General features: G+C 39.9%; 1 protein-coding gene across 1 annotated transcript; it reads right to left on the minus strand.

Annotated features, from left to right (window-relative positions):
* Window positions 1–356: 356 nt before the first annotated feature.
* On the minus strand, window positions 357–15,161 carry LOC146330831 (deoxycytidylate deaminase-like). Its single transcript, XM_084747629.1, has 6 exons — window positions 15,137–15,161; window positions 12,428–12,527; window positions 10,096–10,231; window positions 6,744–6,860; window positions 4,223–4,319; window positions 357–890 (listed from the first exon to the last, which is right to left on the minus strand). The coding sequence occupies exons 2-6, from the start codon at window positions 12,476–12,478 to the stop codon at window positions 806–808; spliced, it is 486 nt and encodes a 161-aa protein (XP_084603755.1). The 5' UTR covers window positions 12,479–12,527; window positions 15,137–15,161; the 3' UTR covers window positions 357–805.
* Window positions 15,162–15,627: the final 466 nt, after the last annotated feature.

Here is a 15,627-nt window from a genome sequence, read left to right on the forward strand (position 1 = left end):
TTCAGAACTATTGAGAATATCCCCGAAAAGGAATATATTAAAAACCCCACATGAACACAGTCCCATATACATAGTGTGTAAAGACAAGTGTCTGCTCTTAATGCCAACTCAATGCAAACTACTAGTAAGTAAAGAAGTGACATACAGAGCAACCCTGATGTGACAGGTTTATACAGCCAAGCAACAAGTCGAGCTATTCTTTTACAGTGTCCTCATTGTTCACACAGCTCGTACCTCGTGAAACTCCCACTGTTCCACAGATGCTCAGAGGCAGACAGTGACACTGAGCAACTTCAGTGTTCAACACAACAAGACTGATTTAGTGGGCAGCTTCTTCTGTTAGTGTGAAGGGTCAAATGAACTAGATATCAATGTGCGTCTAGAATAGTCCGTTTGCGGGGGAAAAAACTGATATCAGGTTTTCCCTTGTGCAGACAGAAGTTCTGATTCGCAACACTAAAGGTTTTAAAATCAAACACTTAAGAAAGTGTGTTCAGAGTCCTCCTGTATTCCTAAACCCAGAGGGAGCTTTAAAAGAGAAAAAAAGTGTTAAAGCAGCATTTAACGACCTTCTGCCAGAGTCGGCCACAAAGGGCGAAGCATCAAATTAAAGTATCTTGAATATCCAGTTAATCAAAATATCAAAAGATGCCAAAGTCGAGGTATCCTTGAGTTTTCCTTTGGACAAAGCAGGGGGGCAAGAAGACATAGAGAAAAGAGGCATCAAAGTCCCTTTCAATCTCGTCAGTCTTCCTCTGCTTCCCCGCCTCATTCAGCAGCTCCCCAAGGTGAGCCGTTTGCATTTTCACTTGGTCGCGCTGTTCAGCATTCCAGAGTGGTTAATGGAATTAAAATCAATGACAATCTCAGTCCTCTTGGGCTTGAACTGCCTGCCAAAACACACAGAAAAAAAAACAAACATGCACATCAGTCCAGGGTGCACAAGTATGAGGACACACATGGAAAACACCAAATAAAAACATGGATGAAGATGAAAATCACTCTCTCATTGTATTTTCAAGTCACACTTTAGTCTAATCTGTCCCCCCACCCTGACGTTGTAAAAAGAAAGAAGTGTCTGTGAGCGAGAACAGAGCAAGACCAAGAGGGGAATTTAAAAAAACAACAACCAAAAACTAGAATTATCGCTTAGCAGTCTTATAACCATGTCTGTCCAGACTCATAATGTATATAGTGATTCCAGTGAATAATATGCTGTCTTCACTCAGAGACTATTTTTCCAGAGGAGGACAGAGGACTGATAGAGAGCTGAACATTTTAATGTCACAGTGAAGCTGACGTCTGACCACTTCAATTTAAATGTCACCCCCTCATCCTGTTAGACATCTGTGTGAAATTCTGTCATAATTGACTCTTTGTTACATCCCACCTCCAAACAGCAACTGTCCAATCATAGTTTAGCAACCCTAACTGTACAGCTGTCAAGCTTTCCATTTCCCTACATGTTGAAGCGGAGTGCAGGAGGCTCTAAGAAGAGCAATGCTAAGCATTTCACGAGTCTGGACAGTGATGTCTTTTTCATAGTCTCTCAAAAATGTGAAACAGAAAGAGCTCATGTGTGGATGAAACTGTCTTCATCTGCTCTAACAAAGCTTTTTTTATGCCTTTAATTTACAGCTGATGAGAGAGTGGAAGAATGACGTGCAGCAAAGGGCCATAGATGGGAATCAAACCTATATCTCTAAGGATTCAAAGACCTCCTGTTTCAACAGTTACTCCCAGTTTCAATGTTAAATCTGCCACCGTCATCACTGTAAGCTGCATAAATGCCGTAGGAGAATGGAAAGTTTGGCAGGTGTAGAAACAGAAGGAGGGCAGTGCTTAGCAAATGGTCAATTAGCATATGAATTCTTGAGTTATGGCTAAAAAATTGTTTTGTGAGGTCACAGTGACCTTTGACCACCAAAATCTCATTGGTTCATCTGGTCCAAGTGGTCATTTGAGCCAAATTTGAAGAAACTCCCTCCCTAGAGAGTTTGATAATAACTTTTTTACACAGTTCCAAGAGAAGTGTGTCTGTTTAAGAGTCGATCATCACAACAAAGGAATACAACTTAAGAAATCCAACGCAGGTATACAACAAGAAGAGACAGACAACTGGACACTAGACTGTCTGCTCAGTGGTGGGCTGGAATAAAACTCATGGAGGACAGACAGTAGACATGGTGTATGCTCCAATACCTGAACTAACACCCAGTTAGCTAAATTAAAGAAAATCTAAGTATGCTGAATGTTAGCAAAACAACAATATCTGCCTTTTTTTTTTTTTTACTAAAATGTGGCTAATGCCCTGTAGTACGAGAACTGCATCATTAGCCATTAGCTCTGTCATGGAAAATAAAAGGTGCTTTATGTTTCTACGTATAGATCATTTCAAATCAGTTGGCTTATTCTAATGTTCCTTACAGTTCACTCTTTTTCATCACCTTTAGTCTGCTTCCACATCTCCCTGCGTATTTGTGGTTTTTGACTGATATTATCAGAGACGGACAACCGCAGCCGACGCACTTGGAACCATTTCTCAGCTTTAGAGACCTGACCAAGTCTGACCTTTAATTTGATCAACCAGGAAAACTCTGGCATGCCTCGGAGCACTTTGGCTGCCCTCAAAAATTCGTCATTATCACCCGCCTCAACATCCTCCTGCATCCTCCTGCATGTCGTGACTGCTACTGTTCACTGTAAAAATCAGGACAGGTGGTCAAGCAAGGTTGCATCAGAGCTCCCATCTCATTCACCATTTATCTGATTGGACTAGATGTTACTTTATTGCCCACTATTGTTTTGAGGTGCATTACTTTTATGAGTAACTAGGAGGGGTGTACATGTAACCCAGCCAAGACTAAACCCCCACCATTTCGAGAACAGACATCTGGATTGATGAGCAAAAAACCTACCGACCCTAAAACTGAAGTACATAACAAAACTTACAAACATGATAGTGAAGTTTCATATTGCTTGATATCAGGGCTAAAAGTGAAGATTATTTTCATCATCAATTAATGAGTTGATCATTTTCTCCATTAATCGATTAGCTGTTTGGTCTATAAAATGTCAGAAATTGGTGAAAAATGATCAGTGTTTCCCAAGGCCAAGCATGACGTCCTCAAAAATCTTATTTTGTCCACAACCCAAAGGATATTCAGTTTACTGTCAGAGAGGAGCAAAGAAACCAGAAAATATTCACATTTGAGAAGCTGGAATCAGAGAATTTGGAACAATTAGTCTATTATCAAACTAGATGGTGGTTAATTTAATAGTCAATTAATTATGGATTAATTGTTGCAGCTATTGTTTTTATGATCTGCTTGTTATGAAGTTATGGCCTTGTGTGAAGCACACAAAGGTGCTCTATAAATAAAGATGATTATTATTATCATCAGTATTACATGTTGTGTACTTCAAAGGGTGGAAGCGGCGGCGGTGACAGAATGGTCTTGATTGGGATGGTACTACCACATTCTGGTAGTTGTCTGTCTGTCCGTCATCTGTCTGGATCGAGCCCCGGGGCCTATTCCCGATGTCCCTCTCCCCAGCAACACTTTCCAGCTCCTCCCGGGTGATCCTGAGGCGTTCCCAGGCTAGAGGAGATATGTAATCCCCCCCTTGGCGGGTCTCCTCACAGCTGGACGAGCCGACTTGTCCTTTTTTTATTCACAATTTACTCTCCGTCTGCACTCATTTTCTCACTCCACAGTCTTTTCTGTTTCTGTTCTGTTGATGAACAACATACCAAAAGACTGGCTGTTGTGTTACTTCATCCCATTAATGAGAGATATGTATATGTGTTTGCTATGAGCTTTCACAGTGGTTTGCATTTAATGCACTAAAGTGAAAGTACTGAACATTTGAACTATTTTCTTATCGCTATTGCTGATGGTACACAAAGATTTTCAGCTATCTGGAAGATCAATGATAACTAAGATTTAAATCTAAGTATAAGGTGTCAGTGTCTGACTACATCAGACTGAAGATGTTTGACAGTTTGAAATAGGAGGTTAATTTCTTTGAATTGAGCTAAAACTGAGCTGAAAAGCATTCCAGAAAATGAAGTAAATAACTATGAAGTTGCAAACAGAGGATGAAATTTGGGGAAAATGTGGAACTCCATAAGACGTTAATTACAACACAAAGTTTAGCTTTGAGGCAAGACAGCAACACTTGAGCTTTTTATGTGTGCCAGTGAAAAATATGTACTCACCTGTACTGTATGCCTGCCATGCTGAGCAGTCTTCTGGAAGCGACCATCTCTGGTGTGTCGTGGTACTTATCAGACAGATAGACCACGTCCTTAATACCTGGGCAGAGGGAAGGAGGGATAATGAAGGGACACAGATAGCAGGAGGGCAAAATAAAGACTATTATTTGCCTTTTTAGCTGATGAGTATGTAATACAAGAGAACAAGAGGACAAAGAAGGAACTGATCTGACTGCCGCCTTTGTCTCCCTAGTAAGGCTGTCCATCCATTTATTTGGCTTTAAGCAAGATATTTTATAGTAAATGCTGGCTGCATCCTGCAGATGCTCTTCTGCTCTCCACAGAGCAGACCACCGTCACGACAAACTTTATACTTTTTGCCCAATTACTGTTGATGCAAAAGCAAAATCAGAAGTATGCCGTCGGGTGAGGCTGATGGACGATGTCATCATTCACTGAGCCCTCTATTATTGTAACACTGTGAATTAAAAGCCTTCTGTACTTGAGATACTGCGTCCCCTCAGACTTTCAATGAGGCAGGAAGTGTTGGCAAAGTTCCAATTCTGGAACTGTGGTTGAGAAAATAAAAATATCCTGGCAGTGCTGGTAGTGTGCTTCTTTCAATCAGTTGTTGTTATTTGTGCTGATGGTTTCTTAGCTTAGCTTCCTCAGTATAGCGAGCTTTTACTTTTAAGCATCAGGGGCCAAACACAAGTTAAACACATGTGGTGCATAACAAAGATACTGCACATCATGATGTTTCACTGTGGATGTAGTCCTATGCCAATTTGGTAGCATCGCCCAGCCCTAATATGCTGTTCACACTGACCACACGTCTGTATGGTGAGGTGCATTGAATGTTACAGCCACTGGTGGGGATTTAGAATAAAGATGGTGAAATGAAGCTTTCTGACACATTTATTATTCAAGGTTTCATTTGAAACACCGGCATGTGACGGTGCTACAGACAACCCACCTGAATATCTTTACATACAGCACAGTGTGATGAAGGAACCTAATGATGAAAGCTTTTGGCTCCACACAGTGGATCTCTGGTTCTACTCTCCTACTGTGACCACGTTTTTTCTCAGGATAATAAATGTTGTCTTATAATACTGATAACTGACTGACTCTATAAGAATTGTAGTAAAGACAGGGCTGTCCTCAGACCAGGTCAGACTAGGTCTGAAGATTATCTGGACATGTTTGTCTGTGTAATTTTCCATTTCCTATTTTATTTCTTGATTAATCATTGAAATAAATTGAAAAATACTCAGCTGCAGCAGAATGTTAATATGTTGTTGCAGTTAATTTACGTAAGAGCTCAGCTCAGACTTAAGCTTTCATTACACACACGACTCAACCTTTACCAGCTGCGACAGCATGTGGCCGGTATTGTTTTCACCTTGTGAGTCTGTGAGTCTATGTGTATGTGTGTGTGCGTGTGCGTGTGTGTGTGTGTGTGTGTGTGTGTGTGTGCGTGTGTGTGTGTGCGTGTGCGTGTGCGTGTGTGTGGTCCAAATGTGGCTCTGGAATCACATACTGTGGCAGAGGCAGTTTTGAGTATTTTGCCAGGTGTTAATATGGTCCATGAACAGATTTCATTGACACAACGTCACAACTGTGCCAGAATCAGTCACAACACCTTCCAGGTTGAAAGATGGGCGTGATCCGACCCATCAGTACTGAGTATTACCGAGGACTGAGGACTCAGAACATCAACATTTTGATGGGTGTTGCAGCTGGTGGGATCCACAAGGTGGTCTCTGGCAGACTCTGTAGCAGTAATACTCACCTGCGAGCTGGAGGCCAAATCTGGCCCCTGATAGGGTACCAGGTGGCCCTTCAACCATCTTCTAATTGTCAGTGTAAACAAACTGATTCACACCGTTAATCAGGACAGAGGGATGAGTACGCCAGTTTTGTATGGTGGCTAAATGAGGCTGTTACTAACAGAAGGCTGATCTTTGCTTGATGTTCTGTCAGGCTGTGCAAAGTGCAGTAGGATCAGATGGTGAACTACGCAGGGCGAGACAACTATCAGCTGAAAAGGTGCAAACGTTACACAGAAATGAAGATATTCCTGATCCTATAATTGTGCATTTCATACAAAAATAGATTCAATATGCTCTTCATTCTGTCCCTGTTAGGAGCATTTCATGTTTATGAATCATCTAACATTATAGATCGCCAGCTGCTGATGGATGGGCTGACAATGATCGGAAAAAATTGGAAAATTTTAACATATCACCCAACTCTATTCCAGACAAGTTTAATGATGTATAAACTCAGCATTTTTAACTAAAATGCAGCAGCAGTTATTGAAAGACTCTCAAATAAATTTTTTTGATTAAGGCTGAAGAGTTTGAAATTTGATTGAAATTATAATAATAATATACTGCAAGGGAAAATGTGTCAAAAATAAATAACATAAAATATCATTTACAGACTTGAAAAATCAATATCAGTGTAGCAAAAGACACTAATGCTGGAAGGTGTGAGTGTGTGTGTTGTTGACACCCACCTGCCTGGATGATGAGCTTGGCACACTCGTTGCAGGGGAACAAAGCCACGTACATGGTGCAGCCTTTCACATCAGCGCTGTTCTTGTTCATAATGGCGTTCAGCTCTGCATGACACACTGTGGGACAGACACCACAAATCTTCCTGTTATACATTTAATTAGGTCGTACGGCAAACAAGCCTTAAAAGACACGTCACTATGAAAACAAATAGTGGCCATAAATAAACCTTTAGAGACAGGCAGCGCAGGCATGAAATACAAGAGCCAGTCTCCTGGGACGCTAGGTGTTTTCTATCACACTGGAGAATAAACTCTTCAGAAATGCAGAACCAGTGGACAGTTTTCATTGTGTTTTGCATTTGGTTGGTTGAACTGTCCACAGTCAGGTCTGTGGTCTATCCAGAGCAGGGGTCAGCAACCTTTACTGTCAATTGAGCCGTTTTCAGCCGAAAAAGAAAAAATGAAATCTGTCTGGAGCCACAAATATTTTCATCAGACACTTTAATATTTTTGGATTTGGCATTCAAAGCTAGCCAAGGGGAACTTAAGACTAACCACCGGTAAAATGTAGAGGAGAATGCTGAGCTGAAGATGTTACAATAATACAATATTACAACAATTTTTACAACTGAGGAAAGTCAGAGTCACTTAGACCTACAACTATGGCACATGGAAATTAAAACGTTAACAAAAAAAAGATTCATTATGAATTCTTTTTCTTGTTTTGTCAAACCTGCAGGGAACCACTAGAGAGGGGGGAAAAGAGCCGCATGTGGCTCCGGAGTTGCAGCTTGCAGACCCCTGATCCAGAGTAACTGTGACACTGCTCCTTTAAAAAGATATTGCTGCTGAATTTTTAAAATGCTTGGAGATCGATCATATTGCCATGGACTGCTGGTGGCATTCGTCCTCTGGATACATTCTAACATAATGTTAACCTTTCCTCTTGTCCCACCATCAGACAAAGAATTCTGTTTGTGTAGAAGAAATATGAAAATCTAACGGCCAGGATTCACATCGGTTATGCTAGTCGCTCCTCCAAGGGGCAGGCGGTGTAGGCCTCTGAGGCCTGTGACTTGTGACTCGACTTGTGAAGACTTGACATATGCAGCGGTACTCCCCAGTGTTCACAAACATGCTAAAAATACTCTCAGAGCTCTGAAGTGAGCCTGAACATTTCTGGCAAGGAGTCCAATCTTTAGAAAACTTCTCAGAGCCACTCTGAACAAGGAAGAGACACAATCTTTTATCTTGATGGGAGGTGTGGTTGACAGAGAATGTGACTGGTTGATCAAAAAAAGAAAAAAGAAAAAAAAATCATGATAATGGGCATGGAATGAGTAATAAATTTGACAGAATTTAGTTTCTATTAAAACATGGTGTGAGTACTGTTAAAGAGCTCTATTCTATTTGTGCAGTAACCTTTTCAAATGCTGATAGTTGTTATATTTATTTGCTTATGTTTTTTGACCATGCTGGTTATTTTGGTACTTAATATATTTGGTATTAATGAGGAAGTCTGTTGTGTCCTGTTTTGTGAGCCTGTGAGGTGTGGACATCCAGTGGAAATGAAGTGAACCATGTCACCATACAAGACTGTGAAAGTGCTGTAACTGTTTGATCACTCGGCTGATATAACAGACCAAAGTCGCAAATATCTTTAGTGTTGTGATCACTTTCATTTCTGGCATTACAGCATTATTGTGTTACAGGGAAGATTTATTTGCAATGTCTGGTTTCATTTTCTTTTGTACAACACTTTGTTTAAGTTTATTATTATTATTATCATTGTTATTAATAATAATAATAATAATAATAATAATAATAATATGTAAGTGCATTTCTAGTGAGATTGACCACAAACATTATCCCTGCAGGATCTACTCTTAACTCTAAGGGGAAATTCTTAGAAAACATCCCAATCCTAGGAATTTTCATGGAACTTCGTCCCGATGAACAACTCTTAGTACTAGAAATCTGTGTGAGTAAAATCAGCTTTAGTTTTAGTCATTCCATAGGTTTTGACCAAACTCCTGGAACAGGTTTAAACAAACTAAAGGTCAAATAATCAGTAAACTGCTTGTTTTATTCTCTTTAATATTGGAGGTTGTAAAAACACTTCAGCATCCAGGGGTTGCTCTAAACCTTTTTGTTTAAATTTCAGATATTATGCAGAAGTATTTTGTGAATAGACAACAGCATTAAGAAAATCTAAACAAGGATAAACAGTGAAATGATGAGAAGAGGCTCTTCATGTGTCGAAAAAGATGTAGGTTACTTCTTCAATACTTATCCTCTAGCGCCCTCTACAGGCAGAAGTTTCATACTTGAGACGTGAAGAGGGCTCAGTAGTGTAGAGTGTGAGAACCTCTTTTATTGCAGAAAAAGATTTTTTCATTATTTATCCTCCACAGGCCAAAGTTTAGAACTCAGCATGACTAATGAATTACAGTCTCTTCTACACAAGAGTTATTACAATTTTGTGTTATTTTTTTTGCTGAGTGGGTTTGACTGTTTCATTTTATTATTATTTTTTTGTTTAAAAATGTTTCATCCTACTTTTAAAATGTATTTAGGTAGTTTCAGTTTTAGTTTATTGCTTTTTTTAATATTATGTGGGTATTTGTTGGGGGCAAGACTGAAGAAGATCAGGTATTACAGTAAAACTTTGTGAAGACAGTTGACTGACTCACAGTCATGCAGATATCCCAGTCTCAATAAACAGATGCACCAATGCCTCCTCATGGTCCTGTTGATTAATTTGACAAAACTGACTGAAAGACTAAAAATAAAGACCAAAGCTGCAATGATCAATTAGTCAATTAGGCAATGAATCATTTCAAAAATGTCAAACATTTTCTCGAAATTGTGAGGAGTATTTATTTGTCATTAATTGCTATTAATCAGTTAACCATGAAAATACATTAATTGATAATGAAAACAATTGTTAACTGCAGCCCTACTAAAGACATTTCCTGTACATATTTATTTTATATCATTTCAGTCAATTTGAATTTTTTCTGAAGTCTAATTTTTATTTTTGCTTCAGTTAAATGTTTTTTTTTACACCTAGGTTTAATTTCTTCGTTCAGTTTTAGTCAAAGATTTCCAGAATCTATTGGCACAATATGGCAGAAATTGATTATAATATTTTAAAAGTATGTTTTTATTAGTGTATAATCACCTAACACCTTTCAAATTGGATTGTGTTCAGAGGAGAAATCCTCCCCTCCATTGTCAGTTGAATATTCTGTGGTGGTTGAAACCAGGAGCACTTTGCTTCTTTGTTGTATGTGCACAATTTCCTCAACTGAACTGTTCAAAATTCTGATCAAAAGATAGAGCTTCTCACCATAGGGGTATTTAGTGTCAAGCCGGCTATCAGCAGACCGGGACCAGGGTAGAAGGTCATCATCACAGCCGTTGGGCATACCATTGTAACCAATGCCGACGATCTTATTCTCCTGGTTCACTATACATGCACCCACCTGCACAGAGGAGTTCAACAGTTTGTTCCAGATATATATTATATATACAGTCCTGTGCAAACGTTTTAGGCAGGTGTGAAGAAATGCTGTACAGTAAGAATGCTTTCAAAAATATAAAATGTTATTATTTATTATTTACGAAATGCAAAGTGAGTGAACAGAAGAAAAATCTAAATCAAATCAATATTTGGTGTGATCAGCCTTTGCCTCCGACACAGCATCAATTCTTCTAGGTACACTTGTACACAGTTTTTGAAGGAACTTGGCAGGTAGGTTGTTCCAGACATCTTGGAGAACAGACAGACTCAATGATGAGATCAGGGCTCTGTGGGGGTCATACCATCACTTCCAGGACTCCTTGTTCTTCTTTATGCTGAAGATAGTTCCTAATGACCTTCCTAATGTTTGGGGTCATTGTCCTGCTGCAGAATAAATTTGGGGCCAATCAGATGCCTCTTGCCTGCCTGTATTTCTCAGCACTGAGGACATCATTAATCCTAACCAAATCCCCAACTCCATTTGCAGAAATGCAGCTTCACACTCATCATTGTGCTGCTCTCCAGCCCTTTGGTGAACAAACTGCCTTCTGCTACAGTCAAATATTTAAAAATTTGACTCATCAGTCCAGAGCACCTGCTGCCATTTTTCTCTACCCCAGTTCCTAAGTTTTCATGCATAGTTGAGTTGTTTGGCCTTGTTTCCACGTTGAAGGTATGGCTACAATTCTTCCATGAGGACCACTTCTGTCCAGACTTCTCTGGACAGTAGATGGATGTACCTGGGTCCCACTGGTTTCTGCTAGTTCTGAGTTGATGGCACTGCTGGACATCTTCTGATTTTGAAGGGAAGTAAGCACAGTGTGTCTTTCATCAGCTGGCCGACCTCTGCATCTACGGTCCTCAACGTTGCCTGTTTCTTTGTGCTTCTTCAAAAGAGCTTTAACAGCACATCTTGAAATCCCAGTCTGCTTTGAAATATTTGCCTGGCAGAGACCTTGCTGATGCAGTATAACTACCTTGTGTCTTGTCATTATGTCTGACCTGTGTCATCAAACTGTCTTCCACAACCTCACCTTGGTAGCAGTTTGGCTGTTCCTCACCCAGTTTTAAGCCTCCCACACAGCTGTTTCTGTTTCAGTTAATGGCTGTGTTTCAATCATTTCTGATCATTAGCACCTGTTTGGTATATTTGGTTAAATACCTGACTAAGATTCTACAAAATCCCTGACTTTGTGCAAGTGTACCAAGAGGAATTGATGCTGTTTTGAAGGCAAACCACCAAATAGACATCTTTGTGAAGTATCTAATTGTTATAGCTAAGGCTGGGTGATATGGCTTATAAATTATATCTCAATATTTTTAGGCTATACATATTCTCTCTAAAATGTAGGGGTGTAACACATCATCCGTACGGATCACTGCCCATGGTTCAGCCTGCATGTGATCTACGGACTAAATTCAATCATCATAGTGTGACAATTTTACTGTCACTGTTATTTTTTTTAAGTAATAGTTCCACAAATATCAGTGCAGAGTTGTGGTGAAAAGTTGAGACAGATGTCAGCTGTATTTAACTCTGAAGCGCTTTGTGTGGCACTGAAGGAGGTGCTGATTAAACAGGCATCACTTTCACCTCCTGTCTGCTGTGAGTGGGGATATTTTCAGTGGTGTGACTTGGCAAGCTTGTCGTCACAGAAACAGATCAAAAGATTGTGTTTATTGCATTGTACTTTTTTTTTTTTTTAAAGTACAAGGTTCAGATAGCTCATGTATCAGAGCTAGCTAATTAGCAGCTATGAGTCAGGCAGCCTAAAACCAGATGTCTCTCTGGTACTTTTTAGAGCTGGAAGCTATGGGTAGATTAACACATGCAATCCTTTTTTTTTTTTTTTTTTTAATGCCACAGCACCATGAGTCGTAACTGCTAACTAGCTTCTCAGCCTGGACCAACTCTGCTGTGAGACACCATAGTAATGTGAAATAAACTTTTCTGTTACAGCAAACACATCACACAACCTTACACTAAGTATACAACAAGCTGAGCAGATATTCACACTCTGAGTACAGTATCCTAACTGCTTCTTAGCAGTAACCACCAGAAACAGGGAAAACGCCGACATGATCATACTCAAATACAATTGCTATATTGCCCAGCTCTAGGTACAGCTCTAATACACATGCAGAAGAGCACACACACCTGTGAACTCGGGTCTTTGCTCCTCTGGGCTGACAGAAAGGCCACAGCCATGAAGTACTCTGGCCACTCCAGGTAGTCTTCTCTCTTCCTGGTTGTACCTCTACAGAGAAACGGAACAAGACAACGAGGATGTAAAGTTTTGAGATCCAAGAGAAAAATCAATCCTTTAAAAGGACCAGCGTGTAGGATTTAGCGATATCTAGTGGTGAGCTTGCGGACTGCACACACCCTGTCTAACCCTCCCCTTCCAAGCATGCAGGAGAATCTACAGTGGAAACTAAACTCACAAAAAAAGCCAGAGGTCATATTTAGAGCCAGTGTCTGGTTTGACTGTAGAGGACTACTGTAGATACATGGCAGCGCAACAGACTGACCCCCATTAAGAGGAGCCACTCCCTCTGTAGATATAAAGAGCCCATTCTGAGTTAAAAACATTATGACTTTTATTTTCATGTGATTACACACTAATGAAAACATACTGGCCAACACCATGATCAATACCATCAAAAATACAAACACTCCTCTTTCTATTAAACTGATGGGAAGGTGCTGGGAGACAAAGTTACAGGACTAACTAGAAACTGTTAGAGACTATTTTACATTTAGTCTGTACGCGCAAAAGAGGTTGAGTGGCAGACTGATTATTGTCTATGTGACAGACAGTGGTGGAGAATGTGCACTGAGTAGTGGTGTAAATCACAGCTTTCATCATAATATGATATTATACTGAGTCTACTATATTATATTGATATTTGCTGATATCACAAAGTCTGCCACACTGATGGATTAAATTCAGGAGCCTGCGATCGATATCAGACGATGTCGTTTGTCCATTTAACACATTCACTTATATTTAAGTTTAGACAATTTTATGACTGAACTAGGGTTGGGCAATATAATAAAATTTTCCAGCTGGCCAATGTCAGCCCATTAACCAGCGACCGGCAATATATTAGCACCCAACTCCAACCTCCTCGTGTCCTCCTGAGTCTCAGCTGGGAGATGTGCCCAAGCAGCAAATTCACTGTGTCACATATGGTGCATGCGTTCACTACGCCCAATAAAGAAAATAAACTCAAAAAAGCATCAAGAAGTTAAATATTCACACACCTATTTTCCTTTTTAAAAAGAGACACACAACTGTACACCTTCTGCATTTAAGCTTCTCTCTTTTACTGAGCTAAGACGAGCTTAATTGGCTTCATTCAAACCGATTTAGTCGAATTAAATCCTTAATTCACTGCATGTAAAGAGTGCAAACAGTCTGATTGGATGTGCCCTGTGCTTTTGGATGAGAGTGTGTTGCTAAGCAGCTGCTGTCAGTCTGTTACATCACTGTCTCTCAACCCTGGTCCTCAAGTACCACTGCCCTGCATGTTTTAGATGCCTCCCTGCTCCAACACATCTGATTCAAATGATCAGCTCATCATCAAGTCTCTGCAGAAGCCTGACAACAACCCGATCATTTGAATCAGGTGTGTTGGAGCAGAGAAACATCTAAAACATGCAAGGCAGGGGTCCTTGAGGACCAGGGTTGAGAAACACTGTTACATTAGCAAAATAAAATTGCAAATATTGCCCCAAAAATTGACCAAAAAACCCAACCAGGAATGGATTCAGCCCATCACCAATAGATGATACAGTCACCCAATCACCTAAACCTTGACTGAACTCTTCCATTTGAGACACAGACACACTATGGGAATTTTAAAATGATGACGATATAGATTGATATTTTTGACTTTGCATCTATCATATTGGATCGCTGAATATGGACTCTATATATTGATGCATCATTACACCACTGGCACTGAGCGGAGGGAAAGGTGAGCAGCGACACTTTACACAAGTTTTATGCAAATACCACCATAATATATACCCTGGTAAAATGTCAGGAAGCTATAAAGGTATGAAAAATCAAATACTGCCCATGCCAAATGCATACCTAAATAAATCGTACACTTAGATAAATATTTTATTCTATTTCTGTTGTATTCTGCATTCCTGTACATGTTACAGACTGGTCCCTTAAGTAATTTCTGTCACTTTCCATTTACTGAAATCACAGTTTGTTCTGTTTAAATTCAACATGTATTACTGGGTGTGTACACACACACACACACACACACACACACACACACACACACACAGGATTACCATAAACACATTCACCTCAAAATACCACAGTAGTCTTCTGAGAAGAAGCTTAATGTGTATAATATTCAGTAAAAGCTTGAACATAAAAGCTTACAGCCCGCATCTCTTACAAGCACCAGGGGAACAGGCTGTACCTTAATTCAATGAAATCTCCTTTCTGTTCTGTGGGTATGTTCACAGCTTTGTTAAGAAATATGTTTTAGGTGAAGTTCAGCTGGTGTTTGGCAACACACCTGCCCACTAGATCTTTGGCCTCTGTCTTCACCTGAAAGGAAAAAAACCTGCTCCTGTGTCAATAGTGAGTTTTCTGAAAGACCTGAGGGAAACATCATTGTTTTGATTGGACCAGAGACATTCCATGAGCGCTGATACAGAGGACACCAGCACTGGGACTTTTATCTACATGGATCACTCTGCTTTACAGGTCTTCTAACAGTGGTGGAAAGAGTACTGAAAATCTGTACTCAAGTACACGTACTGTTTCGTTACTGAAATATTAGTTACAAATAAAATTTCTGGTGTTAAAAAAATTACTGATGTTTAATGCATGACCAATAGCAGGCTTCTATTTCTCCAAATCTCTCCAGGTATAAATTGCTCCCAAGTCCTGCTCCGTTCTGCTCAGTGGTCACAGTCACCTCTCCAAATCTGCACCTGCAGCAGCATTTTCATTGGCTTGTTGTGATCAGACAGCCTTTTTGGCAACAAAAATATAGATGTAAAGTTTGGTTTAAATAGTGAAATGAATACTTGCATACAAGTAAAATTCTGGGTGTGTTTCCCAGTTTCAATGTACCTTAGCATCCTATGAAAGTTTCTAAAGTATACTTAAGCTAACTTTTGCAAGTGTTTCCCAGACTGTCCCTTAGCAGGTGCTCTTAAGGAAGAGCTGCTGAAGTACATCGTAAGCTGTAAGCTGTCTTTAGCTGCGGTGCACACATCGATTGATCACTTGTAAAGGCTCATAAATGACATTTTATCATAACAAGCGTGCCATAATCATTTTACCTCCATCTAATATTACAACAAAGGAAGCTATGGCT

Source organism: Lutjanus erythropterus, chromosome 3 (genome assembly GCF_056507025.1).
Source record: "Lutjanus erythropterus isolate fLutEry1 chromosome 3, fLutEry1.hap2, whole genome shotgun sequence".
Lineage (NCBI taxonomy): Eukaryota > Metazoa > Chordata > Actinopteri > Lutjaniformes > Lutjanidae > Lutjanus > Lutjanus erythropterus.